This window comes from Carya illinoinensis, chromosome 1 (assembly GCF_018687715.1).
Source record: "Carya illinoinensis cultivar Pawnee chromosome 1, C.illinoinensisPawnee_v1, whole genome shotgun sequence".
Taxonomy (NCBI): Eukaryota; Viridiplantae; Streptophyta; class Magnoliopsida; order Fagales; family Juglandaceae; genus Carya; species Carya illinoinensis.
In genome coordinates this window covers 52519637-52533688 of record NC_056752.1, presented here as the reverse complement: position 1 = coordinate 52533688, position 14052 = coordinate 52519637, and the positions used below count along the sequence as shown (strand labels likewise).

At 33.7% G+C, this 14052-nt stretch overlaps 1 protein-coding gene across 1 annotated transcript; it reads right to left on the bottom strand.

Annotated features, from left to right (window-relative positions):
• Window positions 1-6519: 6519 nt before the first annotated feature.
• Window positions 6520-7029, bottom strand: LOC122301024. The gene has a single exon (XM_043112083.1). It carries the CDS (start codon window positions 7027-7029, stop codon window positions 6520-6522), a length of 510 nt encoding a protein of 169 aa, XP_042968017.1.
• Between the last annotated feature and the right edge of the window lie 7023 nt (window positions 7030-14052).

Genomic DNA, 14052 nt, shown 5'->3' with positions numbered 1-14052 from the left:
TTTTCATATCAGAAAATAAGGAATTTATATTTTGTTATTCTTAATAATGTTTATTTATGAGAAATGAATTCTATTTTAAGTAATAAATATTAAATATATGAAATAAATCACTTATTATATATTATTTGTGGTGAGGTGTGGAGTGGGTCCAGTGGGAGCAGCAAAAGTACTGGAAAGCGGCCGTAGAGACTAAACTGCGCGGTGACGTTTTTTTGTAAGGATGCACATATAGTTTTGTAACTTTTGTTTGCTTTATCATGAAGAGAGAGAGAGACAGAGAGGGTGTGCGCACCAGGGAAGGTGTGGTGTGGGCCGCGCGAGAGGCTTGGTTAAGACAGGGCTGTCAAGGGTGGTCCCCACGACGCCAAAACCCAAGGACGGAGGAGATGGTGGGGCTCACCTAGCTGATTGGCATTTTAATTTTTTAAACCTAACGTAACCAAGACGTCCCACCTTACTCTTTACCTCTTTGGGCTGGGGGCTGGGACAATCCGACCCCAACACGAAACACTCCACGACCAAATTATGTCATCCATTTTATGTTTTTTTTTTTTTTTTAACTCTCTTTTCCACGTGGCTTTTTATTTGTGGTCAAGGAATATGAACATGTACTTTGGCCGATTCCCTGTTTTCTTACCAATCTTCTTGTAAGCATTACATACGTTGTAATGGAACGAAGAGACGTGGGTAGAACCTGTACAGGGATTGTACAAATACGGTTTTGACGCATTACGTTCAGGGAAAACAATACTCGTGATAGAATAATTGGGAATAAATTATTTCAACTTCACACGTTAGTCCAATGACAACGCTTTTATGGTGTCTTCTTAAAGGATGAGGTTTTACTTTCACCGTAAAAACCACATTTTTTTAAACCATTTTAGAAGAAAATATAGTGTAAAGTGAGACAGATCATTATGTCCATCAATTGAAAGCAGGATTAAAATCATGTTTAACCTTACGTATTGGCAATATTTCACGGCTTCTCTGTTACTTTTCAACTGCATGCATGCGATTAGGGAAGAGACTACTCGTAGGTTAGGGCCCTCCAAATTTTTTCCAAAAATTCATATAATATATAAATATATATAATTAAAATTACCCCTCCAAATTATAAAAGATAAAAAAATTGCCTCCTAATATTTAAGCATTTAAAATTTTTACTAAAATTATCCTCCCAAATCCTAATAATCACCTAATCTCACTCTAACTTTTTACTTCAATGACACCCAAATTTTCAACTTGCCAATAAACATCAAAAATGAGTTTGAGAAATCTGCTACAACAACCTGCAATACTGGAAACGAGACCCCAATAGAACAAGAAACATCTAAATTTGCTGTGCTGAACTTATAACTCCATATTTTTTCTTCTTCACGCAAACATTTTATTTAAAGAATTCGCAGTCTGACTCTTTATTCTTTGAGCTATTAAGAGGACTAGCAATTTCATAAAAGTTAAAATATTTAATATTTGATTGACATGTTAATTCGTTTAGTATTAACTCTTCCTATTTCTACTGCTACTACTAAACGAACATTTTCTGCCAATAAACTTTTAAAATCTAGATTGCGTACTCGAATAGAATATTAGTTTCTTATAGGTCATTTGCTAATTTATATTGAGAAAGAAATTATCAAGAATTTCATTTCAGATATGATAATAGATAAATTTTATTTTATAAAAAATTGTCGTCGAACTTAATTTGAAGATGAAATCTTAAGTTGATATTTTATTTTATTTTATTTTTTTTGTAATAGTCTTTAGCAAACTATCAAAATCTTAAGAAAAATTATTTTATAAGATAATTTGTAGACATGTATTTTATGTATACAATTTTATGACATATGATTATTGTTTTCTATATAATCACATACAAAAAATACATATTACTTGTACTCACACATACCACACACTTTGTCAATCCCACCCCCAAACACCAAATCCCAGTTTCGTCCTTGCATGCCATCGCGTGAATTATTATTATTATATATATATACGATAGTTGCAGTTATGAGTGCACAAACGTCATGCAATCAATTTTAAAAAATTGAATAAATACGATATTCATATAAAAAAATTAATTTTTTACTAGTGGATACCATTTTTTTCAAAATGATTATATAGTACTTGCACACTCCACGATTATATAAAATATTACTCTTATATATATATATATATATATATATATATATGATATAGACATTGCTTCGATTGTTTTATAAACAATTAAAACAAGGAATACCGTATTTATTAAATTTATTTAAAGGGACATATTTTTCTTGCTATATATAATACATATATATATATGATATAGACATTGCTTCGATTGTTTTATAAACAATTAAAACAAGGAATACCGTATTTATTAAATTTATTTAAAGGGACATATTTTTCTTGCTATATATAATACATATATATATATATTTTTTTTTTCTTGTTATATATATATATATACAAGAAAAACATATTACAGAAAAAATGCATTTCTTAAAAAAAATTCAATAAATACGTTATTCCTTGTTTTATATGTTTATCCATCTAAATAAAACAATCAAAAAGGTATTAATGTCTATATATGTGTGTATATATATATAGATATATATATACTTCTGTTTTACAGAGTCTCGCATCTCAGTACGGTTTTGTCATTAGAGAGTTTAGAAGTTTTAGACATTGTCCGGCGCAATGAAAATTGTGCACGGGGGAGTGTATAACTGATGGGTAGTTGGCTTGTAATCGGTACTTGTTACCCGTTATTATTAGTTACAGCTGTAACTTCTTTCATTCAGGAATGAAATGAAGTCTATTTAAAAAAAAAAATTACTTGTCATCTTCACACCACATATTATATAAAAAATTTTAATTTTTTTTCCTATCAAATGTATGGTGTGTAGATGATGAGTATAATAACTTAATTAATTTAGGAAGAATAACACTAACAAAAATTAAAAAAGAATTAAAAATTTTAAAATAAGTATAATATATAGAAATAATGAGTAACAAATCACATATATCTCTATATGTACGCATCTTTGGTTATGAGTTTAGAGTAATTTAGATACCGTATTAAAATGTACAACTTTCACACATTTTTATTAAAAAAATAAAAAATAGGACCTACCATTAAATTTTGAAATATAAACTTTTTCCTATAGACCTTAGTAAAACCGTAAATATCACATGTCACAAGAAAATCAAGTAGACTATTACAAGATCTTGATAACGGGAGGAAGACAAGTACAGAATGAAGAAAAGCAGGAGAACACATTTTCCCTCGGGTCCTTGCCTTGCATGCTTCGTTTTCCCCTTTTAACTTTACCCTTTTTGTTTCTTTTTTGGGTATACCTTTTCGACTTTTCTTGCGAGATTCTTACAGGCTTTTGCTTTTGTGCTAATAGTCTATTACACGCTATCACTACAGCATATTATAAACTCTTACCCGATAAAATAAAAATGTACTTAATAACTATATATAAAAATCTCATTAAAAAATAGAATATTCAAAATAATAAAACTAGATAGAATTTCAACACCTTATTTGGTGATTTTACACCTATACCCCTGCAAAAATGAGAAGTAAAAAATAATAATATTATTTTTATTATTTTACGAATTAAAGAAGTTATAAGTTTGGCATTATATGTTTTGTCACCTAGGTAATGATGGCCATTAATAATTAGCAATTTATTGGTGGGAAATGAAAGCGGGGCATGTGATCACTGAGTATATGCGAATCATTCATGGAGTATATTTTAATTCCTCCGTAATTCTTTCAGTCCCACCGAACCTTATATGGCTAGTGTCGGTTCATTTGAAGCAACTTCTGTTCACGTGCCCTGACTTCAATTATAGGGCTCGACCACTTATTAATTTAAATGGTCCAAACATGTTATAATAATATTTTTATAATTTATTTTTGATTTAGGATGTCTATTTGGAAATAAAAAAATATTAAACCCAAATCTAGAGCTTCTCACAAATATCCGATGATGTTGTCTCAAGATTGTTGAGTTTGTTAGTAAGTTGAGAATTTTGAGTTTTAAGTTAAAATATTAAAATATTATATTTTAATATTATTATTATTTCAAGATTTGAAAATGTTAAGAAAAGTTGAATTATTTATCATATTTATATATGAGAATTTGAAAAAATTGTAATAATGAGATGAGAATTTTGAGTTTGAGATAAAAATTTTAATTGGCCAAACCGAATTGATCTTGTTAACGTCATGTTTCACATATTTTTTTGCTGGACCTTTAGCAACTTGAGTCTTCAATCTTGAGCCTAGACACACCGCGTAAGTGAGTACAGAGAGTTTAACTTTATTCCGATACCTAAGAGTCATTTTTATACATGGTTCTTGAGATCAGACGTCCATGCTCTGTGGTAGGGGGAGGGATTCTCCCCATAACCTATTCAATTATGTCTATTTAATACGACGTGATTTTCTAAAATTTGCATTTAATGTGACATAACTTTTTAGATGGTGCATTTAATACGACGTGACTTCCTGCTTTGTTCTACTAGTGGATGCATGTAGTTTGGTTCTTTATTTTTTTCCTGCCAGAAGATCGAATGTTTCCTGTGATTTGTATTCTCCTGTCTACTTAAGGTTAATTGGGATTCAATTCATTTGATGTGACCTGTTTACCACCTTTTGTACTGGAGTGATCTTTCCACCCTTTTCAGGTAGTAACTGTCTTTACTGGAGATCAAGAGCCCGTTCATTGTTCCGATGGATCGCTCGATTGGCCTAAACCTTTTGTGATATTGGATTCAGGCTCTGGTCTTAGCCCAGAAGAAAAACCCCCACGTTTCATTCACCCCTTTGTATCCATATATTTTCGTATCTATTTGGGACGTTTATGCAACTTTTTTTTAATCCTCATAGTCAAAGTATGTGTACCTCTTCCTGATTACTGAGGAAAAAAATTAAATATTTCTGATAAAAAAAGATTCAAACATGTGTGTGTCTTTTTTTTTTTTTTTTGACAGAAAACCATTCTCGTATATTTGTATTCCTCAGCTATTACAACTTTTGTCTCTAATCAAAGAACTTGTAATTACATTTGGCCCTTCCTCTATCCATATAATTTCTCCATCTAAAGTTAAAGCATGTTTTGCCAATAAATGGGCTACATTATTTCCTTCTCTCCGTATAAACCTCACCTTCCAGTCCTTCCTACCTTTTAGAGCTATTTTTACATCTTCAATGATATGCCCCATCCATGATAAGTCCTCCTCCACATTGTTTACTTTCTTTATAACTGCTTCTGCATCACCTTCTAAGATCACCTTTGAAAAAGCAAGATCCTTACAGACTTCAATTGCCTTCCAAAGAGCAAAGCATTCAGCGAGTGATGGATGAACTACGTTGAGCCTCTTGCTGCAGAATGAAGCTAGAACCTCTCCATCTGCATCTCTAATGACAATCCCCATCCCCATAGTCCTGTTCTTTGTGTCTAGAGCGGCATCCCAATTGGCTATGACTTCATTTGTTCCAGGTTTCTTCCATCTCCTTCCCAGCCGACCCCTCACCCCACCTGATCTGTTTTCCTTCAGTAATATATTGGCAGATCTGAAATCTTCCAACCCTTCATTTATCTTCAAAACCAACTCTCGTGGACTGTAAAACTTCTGCTCAAAAATGAAAAGATTCCTTCTTAGCCATATTTTGCGCATGGTTGTTGCTACCTCTTCTAACTCATCTCTATTGAACCTGTTGATGAGTTTTCCCCATAGTTCTAGGAAGTTGTGCTCTGCAACTGCACATTTCTACACTGGACTTGTGAATTCTGACCATACATCACTGGCTGAAGGGCAACTCCATATAGCATGAATCACTGTCTCTTCGTGTTTTTGACAGATTGAACATAAAGAACTATCTCTAATCTTTTTCCTTAACAAATTGTTTCGTGTGGGAAGGATATTGTTTGCTGTCTTCCATATGAATTGCTTTACAACCCCTGGCACATTCATCTCCCAAATACTTTTCCATTCAGCCCCATTGGTCACTACCTCAGAGGGCTCTCCCTTACTTTTCCTTTTTCTGTCCATGTCCACATGGTATGCACTCCTCACAGTAAACTGGCCATCCTTCGTGTATCTCCAAATAATTCTATCCTCCACCCCCGTTTTACTTATAGGAATGCTACAGATCTGGTTTGCTTCCCCTTCTTCGAAAATGTCATGAATTAGAGCTTCATCCCATTCCATGGTTTGTCCATTAATGAGCCTTTCCACTCTATCATTCCTATTCAGAATTTTAGGGGCTGATTGCACGCAAAAAGAAGAAGGGGTGGGCAGCCATTTCTCCCCCCATATCTTGACTTTAGACCCGTTGCCAACCCTCCACTGCAAACCTTCTTTCAGTAATCCTCCTGCGTGCCATATGCTCCTCCAAATAAATGAGGGACTTCTTTCTAGTTTTGCCTTTAGAAAATCTGTGTCTTGAAAATACTTTTCTTTGAAAACATATGCTACCAAAGAGTTTGGGTTTTGTAGAAATCTCCAGCCCTACTTAGCTAACATGGCAGAATTGAAGCTTTCTAAGTCTCGGAAGCCCATCCCTCCTCTACTTTTCTGTATTCCCATCTTCTCCCAATTCCACCAATGAACTTTTCTTGCATCATCTTTATAGCCCCACCAGAATCTCGAACATAGCATATTCAACTCGTAGCATAAATTTCTGGGTAGCTTGAACACACTCATAATATAAGAGGGGATAGCTTGCAAAACAGCCTTGATTAACACCTCATTGCCAGCTTGAGATAAGAATTTGTTCTTCCAACTTTCCATCTTCTGCCACACCCTCTCCTTCACACTTCTGAAAGTATTATATTTAGACTTGCCCACCATAGCAGGAAGTCCTAGGTACTTATCATAGTTGCCACACACTACTCCTCCTGCACCTTTTAAAATGCTGCTCTTCTCCACTGCCCCTGTGTTGGTGCTGAAAAACAAAGAAGATTTCTCCTTGTTTAAGACTTGACCCGATGCAAGTTCATACCTCTGAAGTATTTTCATTATTTCACTCTATTCTTCCTTCTTTGCCCTCCCAAACAAGACACAGTCATCAGCAAAAAGCAAGTGATTTACTCTCAGCCCTCTTTTTGACACCGAAACTCCTCTAATTATCCCTCTCTGATCAGCCTTGTTCAACATAGCACTCAGCCCTTCAGCACATAAAATGAACAAATAAGGGGATATGGGGTCCCCCTGCCTTAATCCCCTTGCTGGACTGAATCTTTCACCTGGTACTCCATTCACCAAAACTGAGTATGTCACTGATGCCACACAACCCATCACAAGCTTAATCCAATTTTCATTAAAGCCCAACTTCCTCATCATTTGTTCCAAGAACTTCCACTCGATCCTGTCATATGCCTTGGACATATCCAATTTTAAGGCCATACTCTCATGCTTGCCTCTTTGTCTTGACTTTATAGTATGCAAAACCTCATAGGCTATCATTACATTGTCAGAAATAAGCCTCCTAGGCAAAAAAGCACTTTGATTTTGGGAGATTACATTAGATAAAACAAACTTTAGCCTATTTGCAATTACTTTTGATATTATCTTGTATACTACGTTACAAAGGCTTATGGGTCTGTATTCACTAACCAAACTAGGTTCTTTCACCTTTGGAATAAGAGCAATATAAGTATAGTTGAGAGAGGAAGGAATTGTACCATCATTTAAGCATTTCAGCACTGCATCACAAACTTCATCTCCCACGATGCTCCAATGGGTTTGAAAGAAGCTAGCTCCATAACCATCTGGTCCTGGTAATTTTAGTGGAGCCATCTTGAAAACAGCCTCCTCCACTTCCAACCTGGTGAACTTCTTGCTCAGATTCTCATTCATTTCAAGAGAAACCCTCGGTGCAACATCTCTTATACATTTCTCAATATCAGACTCTGTGGGATTAGTGGAGCTAAAGAGATCATCAAAGTAAGATTTGAAGGCCTCTTCAATCTCGGCTTTCTCACTGACCATTCTGTTTTCCCTGTTTAGGATCTGCTTGATGGTATTCTTTTTCCTCCTTTGAGTTGCACATGCATGAAAAAATCGAGTATTTCTGTCTCCCATCTGGTACCAGCTTTTTTTGCTCTTTGCTTCCACTTTAGGTCATCTTTTTCTAGCAACAACCCTACCTCCTGCTGAAGTCTCTTTATTTCTGACACATTGTGCATTCCTTCCACTTCCTGGAGCTGTTTAAGACTTGTTGTCTTCTCAAGTATTGCCTTCCCTCTATCTTTAATCAAATGTCTATTCCAATTCCTCAATGCCACACTACATTTTTCAAGCAAACTCTATACCCTCAACCCCGTGTCTCTCATTTCCCCACCCTTCTTCCATTCTGCTTCAATGACACTCCTACACCCCTCCTCAAGGGCCCATGATGCTTCATATTTAAAGCCCATACTATTAATTCTTTCAAGACTTGTAAGTTTTTTACAGCAAAGAATGATAGGTTTATGGTCTGAACATCTTGAGACCAGAATCTCAAGTTCCCTACCATCATATATATTATTCCAACTAGCATTAACCACTGCTCTATCTAGCCGTTCCTTAGTGAATGTTTCATCACTATGTTTATTACTCCAGGTGAATCTATTTCCTCTCCACCCCATATCATGCAGCTCACACACTTCGAGAGCCTCTCTAAAATGTGCCATTTGAGACTCCTTTCGTGGCCTTCCCATTTCCTTTTCTGCATCCATAACAATTTCATTAAAGTCTCCCAGAGCACACCAACCTTCCCCTTTTGAAGGCTTAAAAGATTCCAAGAGTCTCCAGGCCTCCTACCTGACAGAGATTCTAAGTTTAAATGGCTCTTAACTGGCTTTCATATGTGCGTCTGAACTTTCTGATCGCGGACAAAAAAAATAATAAAGCATACTTTCTGATTAAAAAAAAAAAAAACTAGTAGTCATTAAAAAACATATCAATATATTGGTTAAGATCCAGAGTTTGTTTATAATTATTTCGATGGTATTAATTTTCGGGTCAATTTGTAAATTTGGTAAAGAGAAATTCTAAGTACAATTAATCAATATGTAATTTATCATTTTTATAATTTTATTTTAATGTTTAAATATGTATATTTAAATAAAATAATAAAAATGACAAATCACTTGATTAAGTGGACGTGTGTGAGGTGTAAAACTTCCGCATAATATTTCTATTCGACAAAAGATCTACGTGGGGGGCGAAAAACTTGTCTCGTCGGTATATTATAATTTGGTTCAACGAAGCGTGTTGCTTTTTATATTTCTTCAAGGCTAAACAATAGAACATTCATACTGGATCGAAGACTCTTTGCATTACCCATTTCATTTTTTTCGTCTTTACAATCATTTTCAGTGGTGGCCCAAAAATAAAAATCTCGTGGGGCTGGCCCAGCTGGGTCATATTAATCTTCAAAACAAGCCCATTATATATGAAGCCCTCTTCGAGAACAGCTGATACTCTCTTAGTAATAGCTATGTCGTGACAAATAAATTTGATCTCGGAATCCATACGATGGATAATGGCCCAATGATGCTGAGAAGGGGAAGCGAAGCTGAGAATGCGAAAGAGATCGTAAGGAAGATATAAAGGCCATAAAAGGAGCCCGAGAGGATAACCTTGTAGTTGTAGGATAAGGAGTATAGAGTGGAAGGAGCCCAGGATAACATCCCGTGAGTAAAAGAGGAGCGAGGAGGTTGCAGAAATGGTCTTAGAAAGAATTATTCAAGATAACGGTAAAGGAACACACCAAAGGAAGAAACTAGAAGGAGCGTTTATCTATAAGAGTAATATTATATATAATTACTTTTACATACTCTTTACATATTCTATTGATATAACTGACTGAATTAATTTTTTTAATACACAACTAATCACATTAGTGAAGTGTACAAAAAAATATATAAAAGTAACTGCACTTATAATTTTTGTATCTATAAATAGACGTGAGCCACATAGAATATTAGTAGTGGGTTCAATAAAATTTAGTTAAAATTTGATTAGGAAACTCATTTTTATAAATTTAACTAGTCACTTTTTAACAACACTCAATTACAGACTTAATAAATCTATCACAATTCTATTAAAATATTTATTTTGACATTTTCATTTATTTTAATTATGACTGTAATTTTAATATTTATTCGCTATTAAAAAAATTACACATTAATTTTTTAACGTTCCTATTATTTAAACGGATAAAATTTTCTAACGGTCTTTTTTTACAACGGTTATATTTTTGTTATATTAAAATTTATGATTGTATTAAAATTATAATGGTCTCCTCAAAATGGAGTGTAGATATTAGAGATACACCCATCTAGGACAACAAATCAGTAAAAGGACACAAAAGACGAGGTTTGGTTAGCAATTTGATATTATGAAGAAACATGTAATGTCAAAATGATCCAACTTGTAATTTACAAAATGTGGACAGTTTCTAATTAAATGAATAATAAATTTTGAGATTCTACGAGTCAAGATTATTATTATTATTAGGTTGGGTAAATGATGTTTGGATGTTGACAGAATAAAAAAAGAGTATCAATGTTCCCTCCTTTTGTAACGCTGATACTCTATTTTCTAATACAGTCAATACTAGTTGTACTATATTCCCATTATAAGTACGAGTAAATAATAATTTGCAAAAATTAGATGGGCTGCTGATTAACACTCATTAACTTGAAAAGCTAAATTATTTATGCAATACCAAGCATGCAAACGTTTGTCGATCTGACTCAACCCAGTCAAATCTATACGAGCACTATTGTCTGAACTATAGATGGATACTGACAGAGCTCGACCTCACATCTGAACAAGTCAATAAGTCCCACCATATACTAAGGAACAGAATACTACCTTGGTGCGTACACCTTGCTCGATTTATATCGAATAGTTAAGAGAAAATCCAACCCTTTTTTGTTCTTTAATCAAATGGTCATATTCCAGTAGTTAGTTTACTTGGAGAAGGAAAATGAAATATTTTATGTCAAAATATTATTTTGGCCAGCAGCTAGGGCTTAATAAATTTGTTCAGTAGAATTGATGAAAATTAAAATTATTGTAACTTTGTCGAGTCCATTGTGCTTCATAGTGAAATATTGACCAAATTTTGATTTTGTTAAACTCACTACTAGTGCTCTTAGAGCATTCTCACCGGGTTATGCATTCCTAAAATATATTGTACTTTTTGACTATTAGATATTAAACACACTTGCAATAGATTATCTATTAACAAAATTTGTAGCTTTTAGCTACAATATCGGTAAAGAAAATATCAAATTTGGTCTACACTGTACAAGCAGGAAATCTTATTTTTTAATTTTTTTATAACACTCTCTCTCTCTTCTCTTTATCTACATCCACAAATTTCTATAAGTTTCTTTAACTTAAATAGCAAAATGTGATAAACTAAAATAAACTAATGATTAATAATTAAAATATGATAAAATAAAATAAATTAATAACTACAAAAATTAAATATTTTTTAATTATTAATTACTCATTACTATATAATAAATAAATATATATCCAATGGAAAGATTTGATGTAAATAGTTAAAGTTAAATTTATCTTATATTATTTTATTATTATATAATAAAAAAATAGCTATTTCAATATAGAGACTTATATAAATAGAATAGTCAAAATTTAAATTCATCTTATATTCATCATAATTTTCATTTACATATATATAATCCATTAACAATATTCTAAGGTCTTATCAAATTTCAATTGTACAAAATATACGAGATTTGATGAAATCACAAGAATCATGATGTATCAATCAGGTGGTGGGTGAGTCCGTGAGCTTTTGAACAACTGGATAATAGCATTGGCATCCCCATTTTGGCTGCAGAAAATTAAAAAAACAAAAAATCAGAACTTATAAAGACCCATGCATTATAAAATGAGAAACGTTTCACGTCGGTCGGGCTGTAAATGAGATAAAAACAGCCCTCTATTCACGTAGTGCCACGTAGGAAAAAGCAGTGTTAGACAAATGGGGTCAACCACAGGAAATCATCAATTCTTCAACTTATTTCCGTCTGTTTCTGCCTTCTCCCGAACGCCCTCCCTTCTCGCATAGCCCTTCTCCCGGATGCCCCATCTCAGCACGACGCCGACGGACGCCTCGCAGCACAATGCCGACGGACCGATGCTTCTCAGCATCGTCTGCAGCTCAGCATGGCCCCAAAAGTGTAGAAGACGAGTGGGAGAAATCGTCTGCCATCATGAAACTCGTCGTTCGTCACCCATTAATATTCACTTTAATTTACCAGCCTCATTTGGCATAAAGAAAATCAACTCTTCTATTTAAAGTAGAAGAAAAGACAAATTTATCAGAGGAAGTTTTGCAATTTTCAAAATCTCGTTAAGATTCAGTCGGTCGTTTCTCCAAGTGCAAACTCGTTCACGTTAACTCAATTAATCTCTCTACGCCATTGATGCAGGTACTTGGTTCTGGGGCAAGCTTGTTGCCATTTAAGGCTGATGGAGGACGCCATGGCTCTCCTCCAGACCGGCAAGCGCCTCGCCACTGCTGTATTCCGCCATGAAAGTATATGCCGGTCCGAAGACAGCTTCTCCGTCTCTTCCGCCATCACCATCTCCATCACAACCCCTCCCACCACTTTGCCGAGTGATCCGACCGATACCGAGAGCGTAAACCAACTCATCAGCCACGTAAAGCACTTGCTCCGTTTTGTGTTTCTGATTTCAAATGCCCCAAATAATTTTCACATGTAATGCAGGTCTACGGAGGTCTCGGTGGAAGGCTTACGTGTTGAGTTTTTATTGGCTGACTGTTTTTATTTCATTTACAGTCCGACCGATCCTAAGGTTTTCTCTTATAAAATATCTATGCCTTATCCAAGAAGAGGCCAAATCTTGATCCTGAATATATGGGAGGGAGGAGATGATTGGGTAGAGGATGTCATGCCCGATTGTGCGTCCCACTATCATTAAGAGTGAAAAAACAAAAAATGTTATTTCTACTTACATTTATTTATAGGAAAACTTTAGTACTACAAGAAGAGTGTCTTCTACTTTCACTTGGGAAGATCTCTTATAATTTCTTTAAAAATTTGTCAAATACTTAAATGACTTTTATAGGCTCATTACATGCTCATTCGCGACTAAAAAAAGAGGATATACCAGTTAAATTACAAGTTAATTAAAAAGTAATGCAACATTTAAGTGACTTTTTTTAAGGGGTGGGCAGTGGTATCGCACACCCCGCCCGCATGGTTGAGAGGGAATCGCGTCCATCCATGCAGGGTGGGCCTCAATCTACATACATTAAAATATTTTTTATAAATATATATTAATAATTTTGCTATATATAAATATAATAATATGTATTAAATATAATTTTTATTTAATATTTTGTGCAAGTTACAGTAAATGTGGCTTTTATATAAGAGGTAAAAGACAATAAAAATGCCTTATTTAAATCGTGTAAGACTGAAAAATTAACCTATGTAAATAAAATCTTAAATTAAATGGTCAATTTATATAATCTCGAATTTATTTTTTTTAAACACTTACCATTCCTTGGGAAACTCAACCAATATGGTTTAGAATTTTTTTATTATTTTTTTGGGGGGTTGGTTTCAATTATCAATTATTGGTACAACGGTATTGACCACTACCAGCAATCCCTGTTTCAATTGTCGCTATCCATGTCAGCAAGCTTCTCCGGCACTTAATGCGTTGTTTCCTCTTATCTTTGGTTGTTAGCCAACTATTATCTTATAGGACTTTGCCTTCAATAATTTAAATGCCTTCAAAGTTTGTTCTCAGCCATTACAAACTTTTAATCACATCTTATTATTATTAAGTAAAATAAAAAATAAAATTTTCATATCATCTCATTTTATTATTATTATATTTTTAAAATTTTTATATAAAATTTAATAAATAATTTAATTTTTTTAAATAATAAAAAATAATAATATTAAAAAATAATATTTAAAATTTTCATATAAAATTAACAATTCTTATCTCATTATTGAACTTATCTTTAAAACGGAT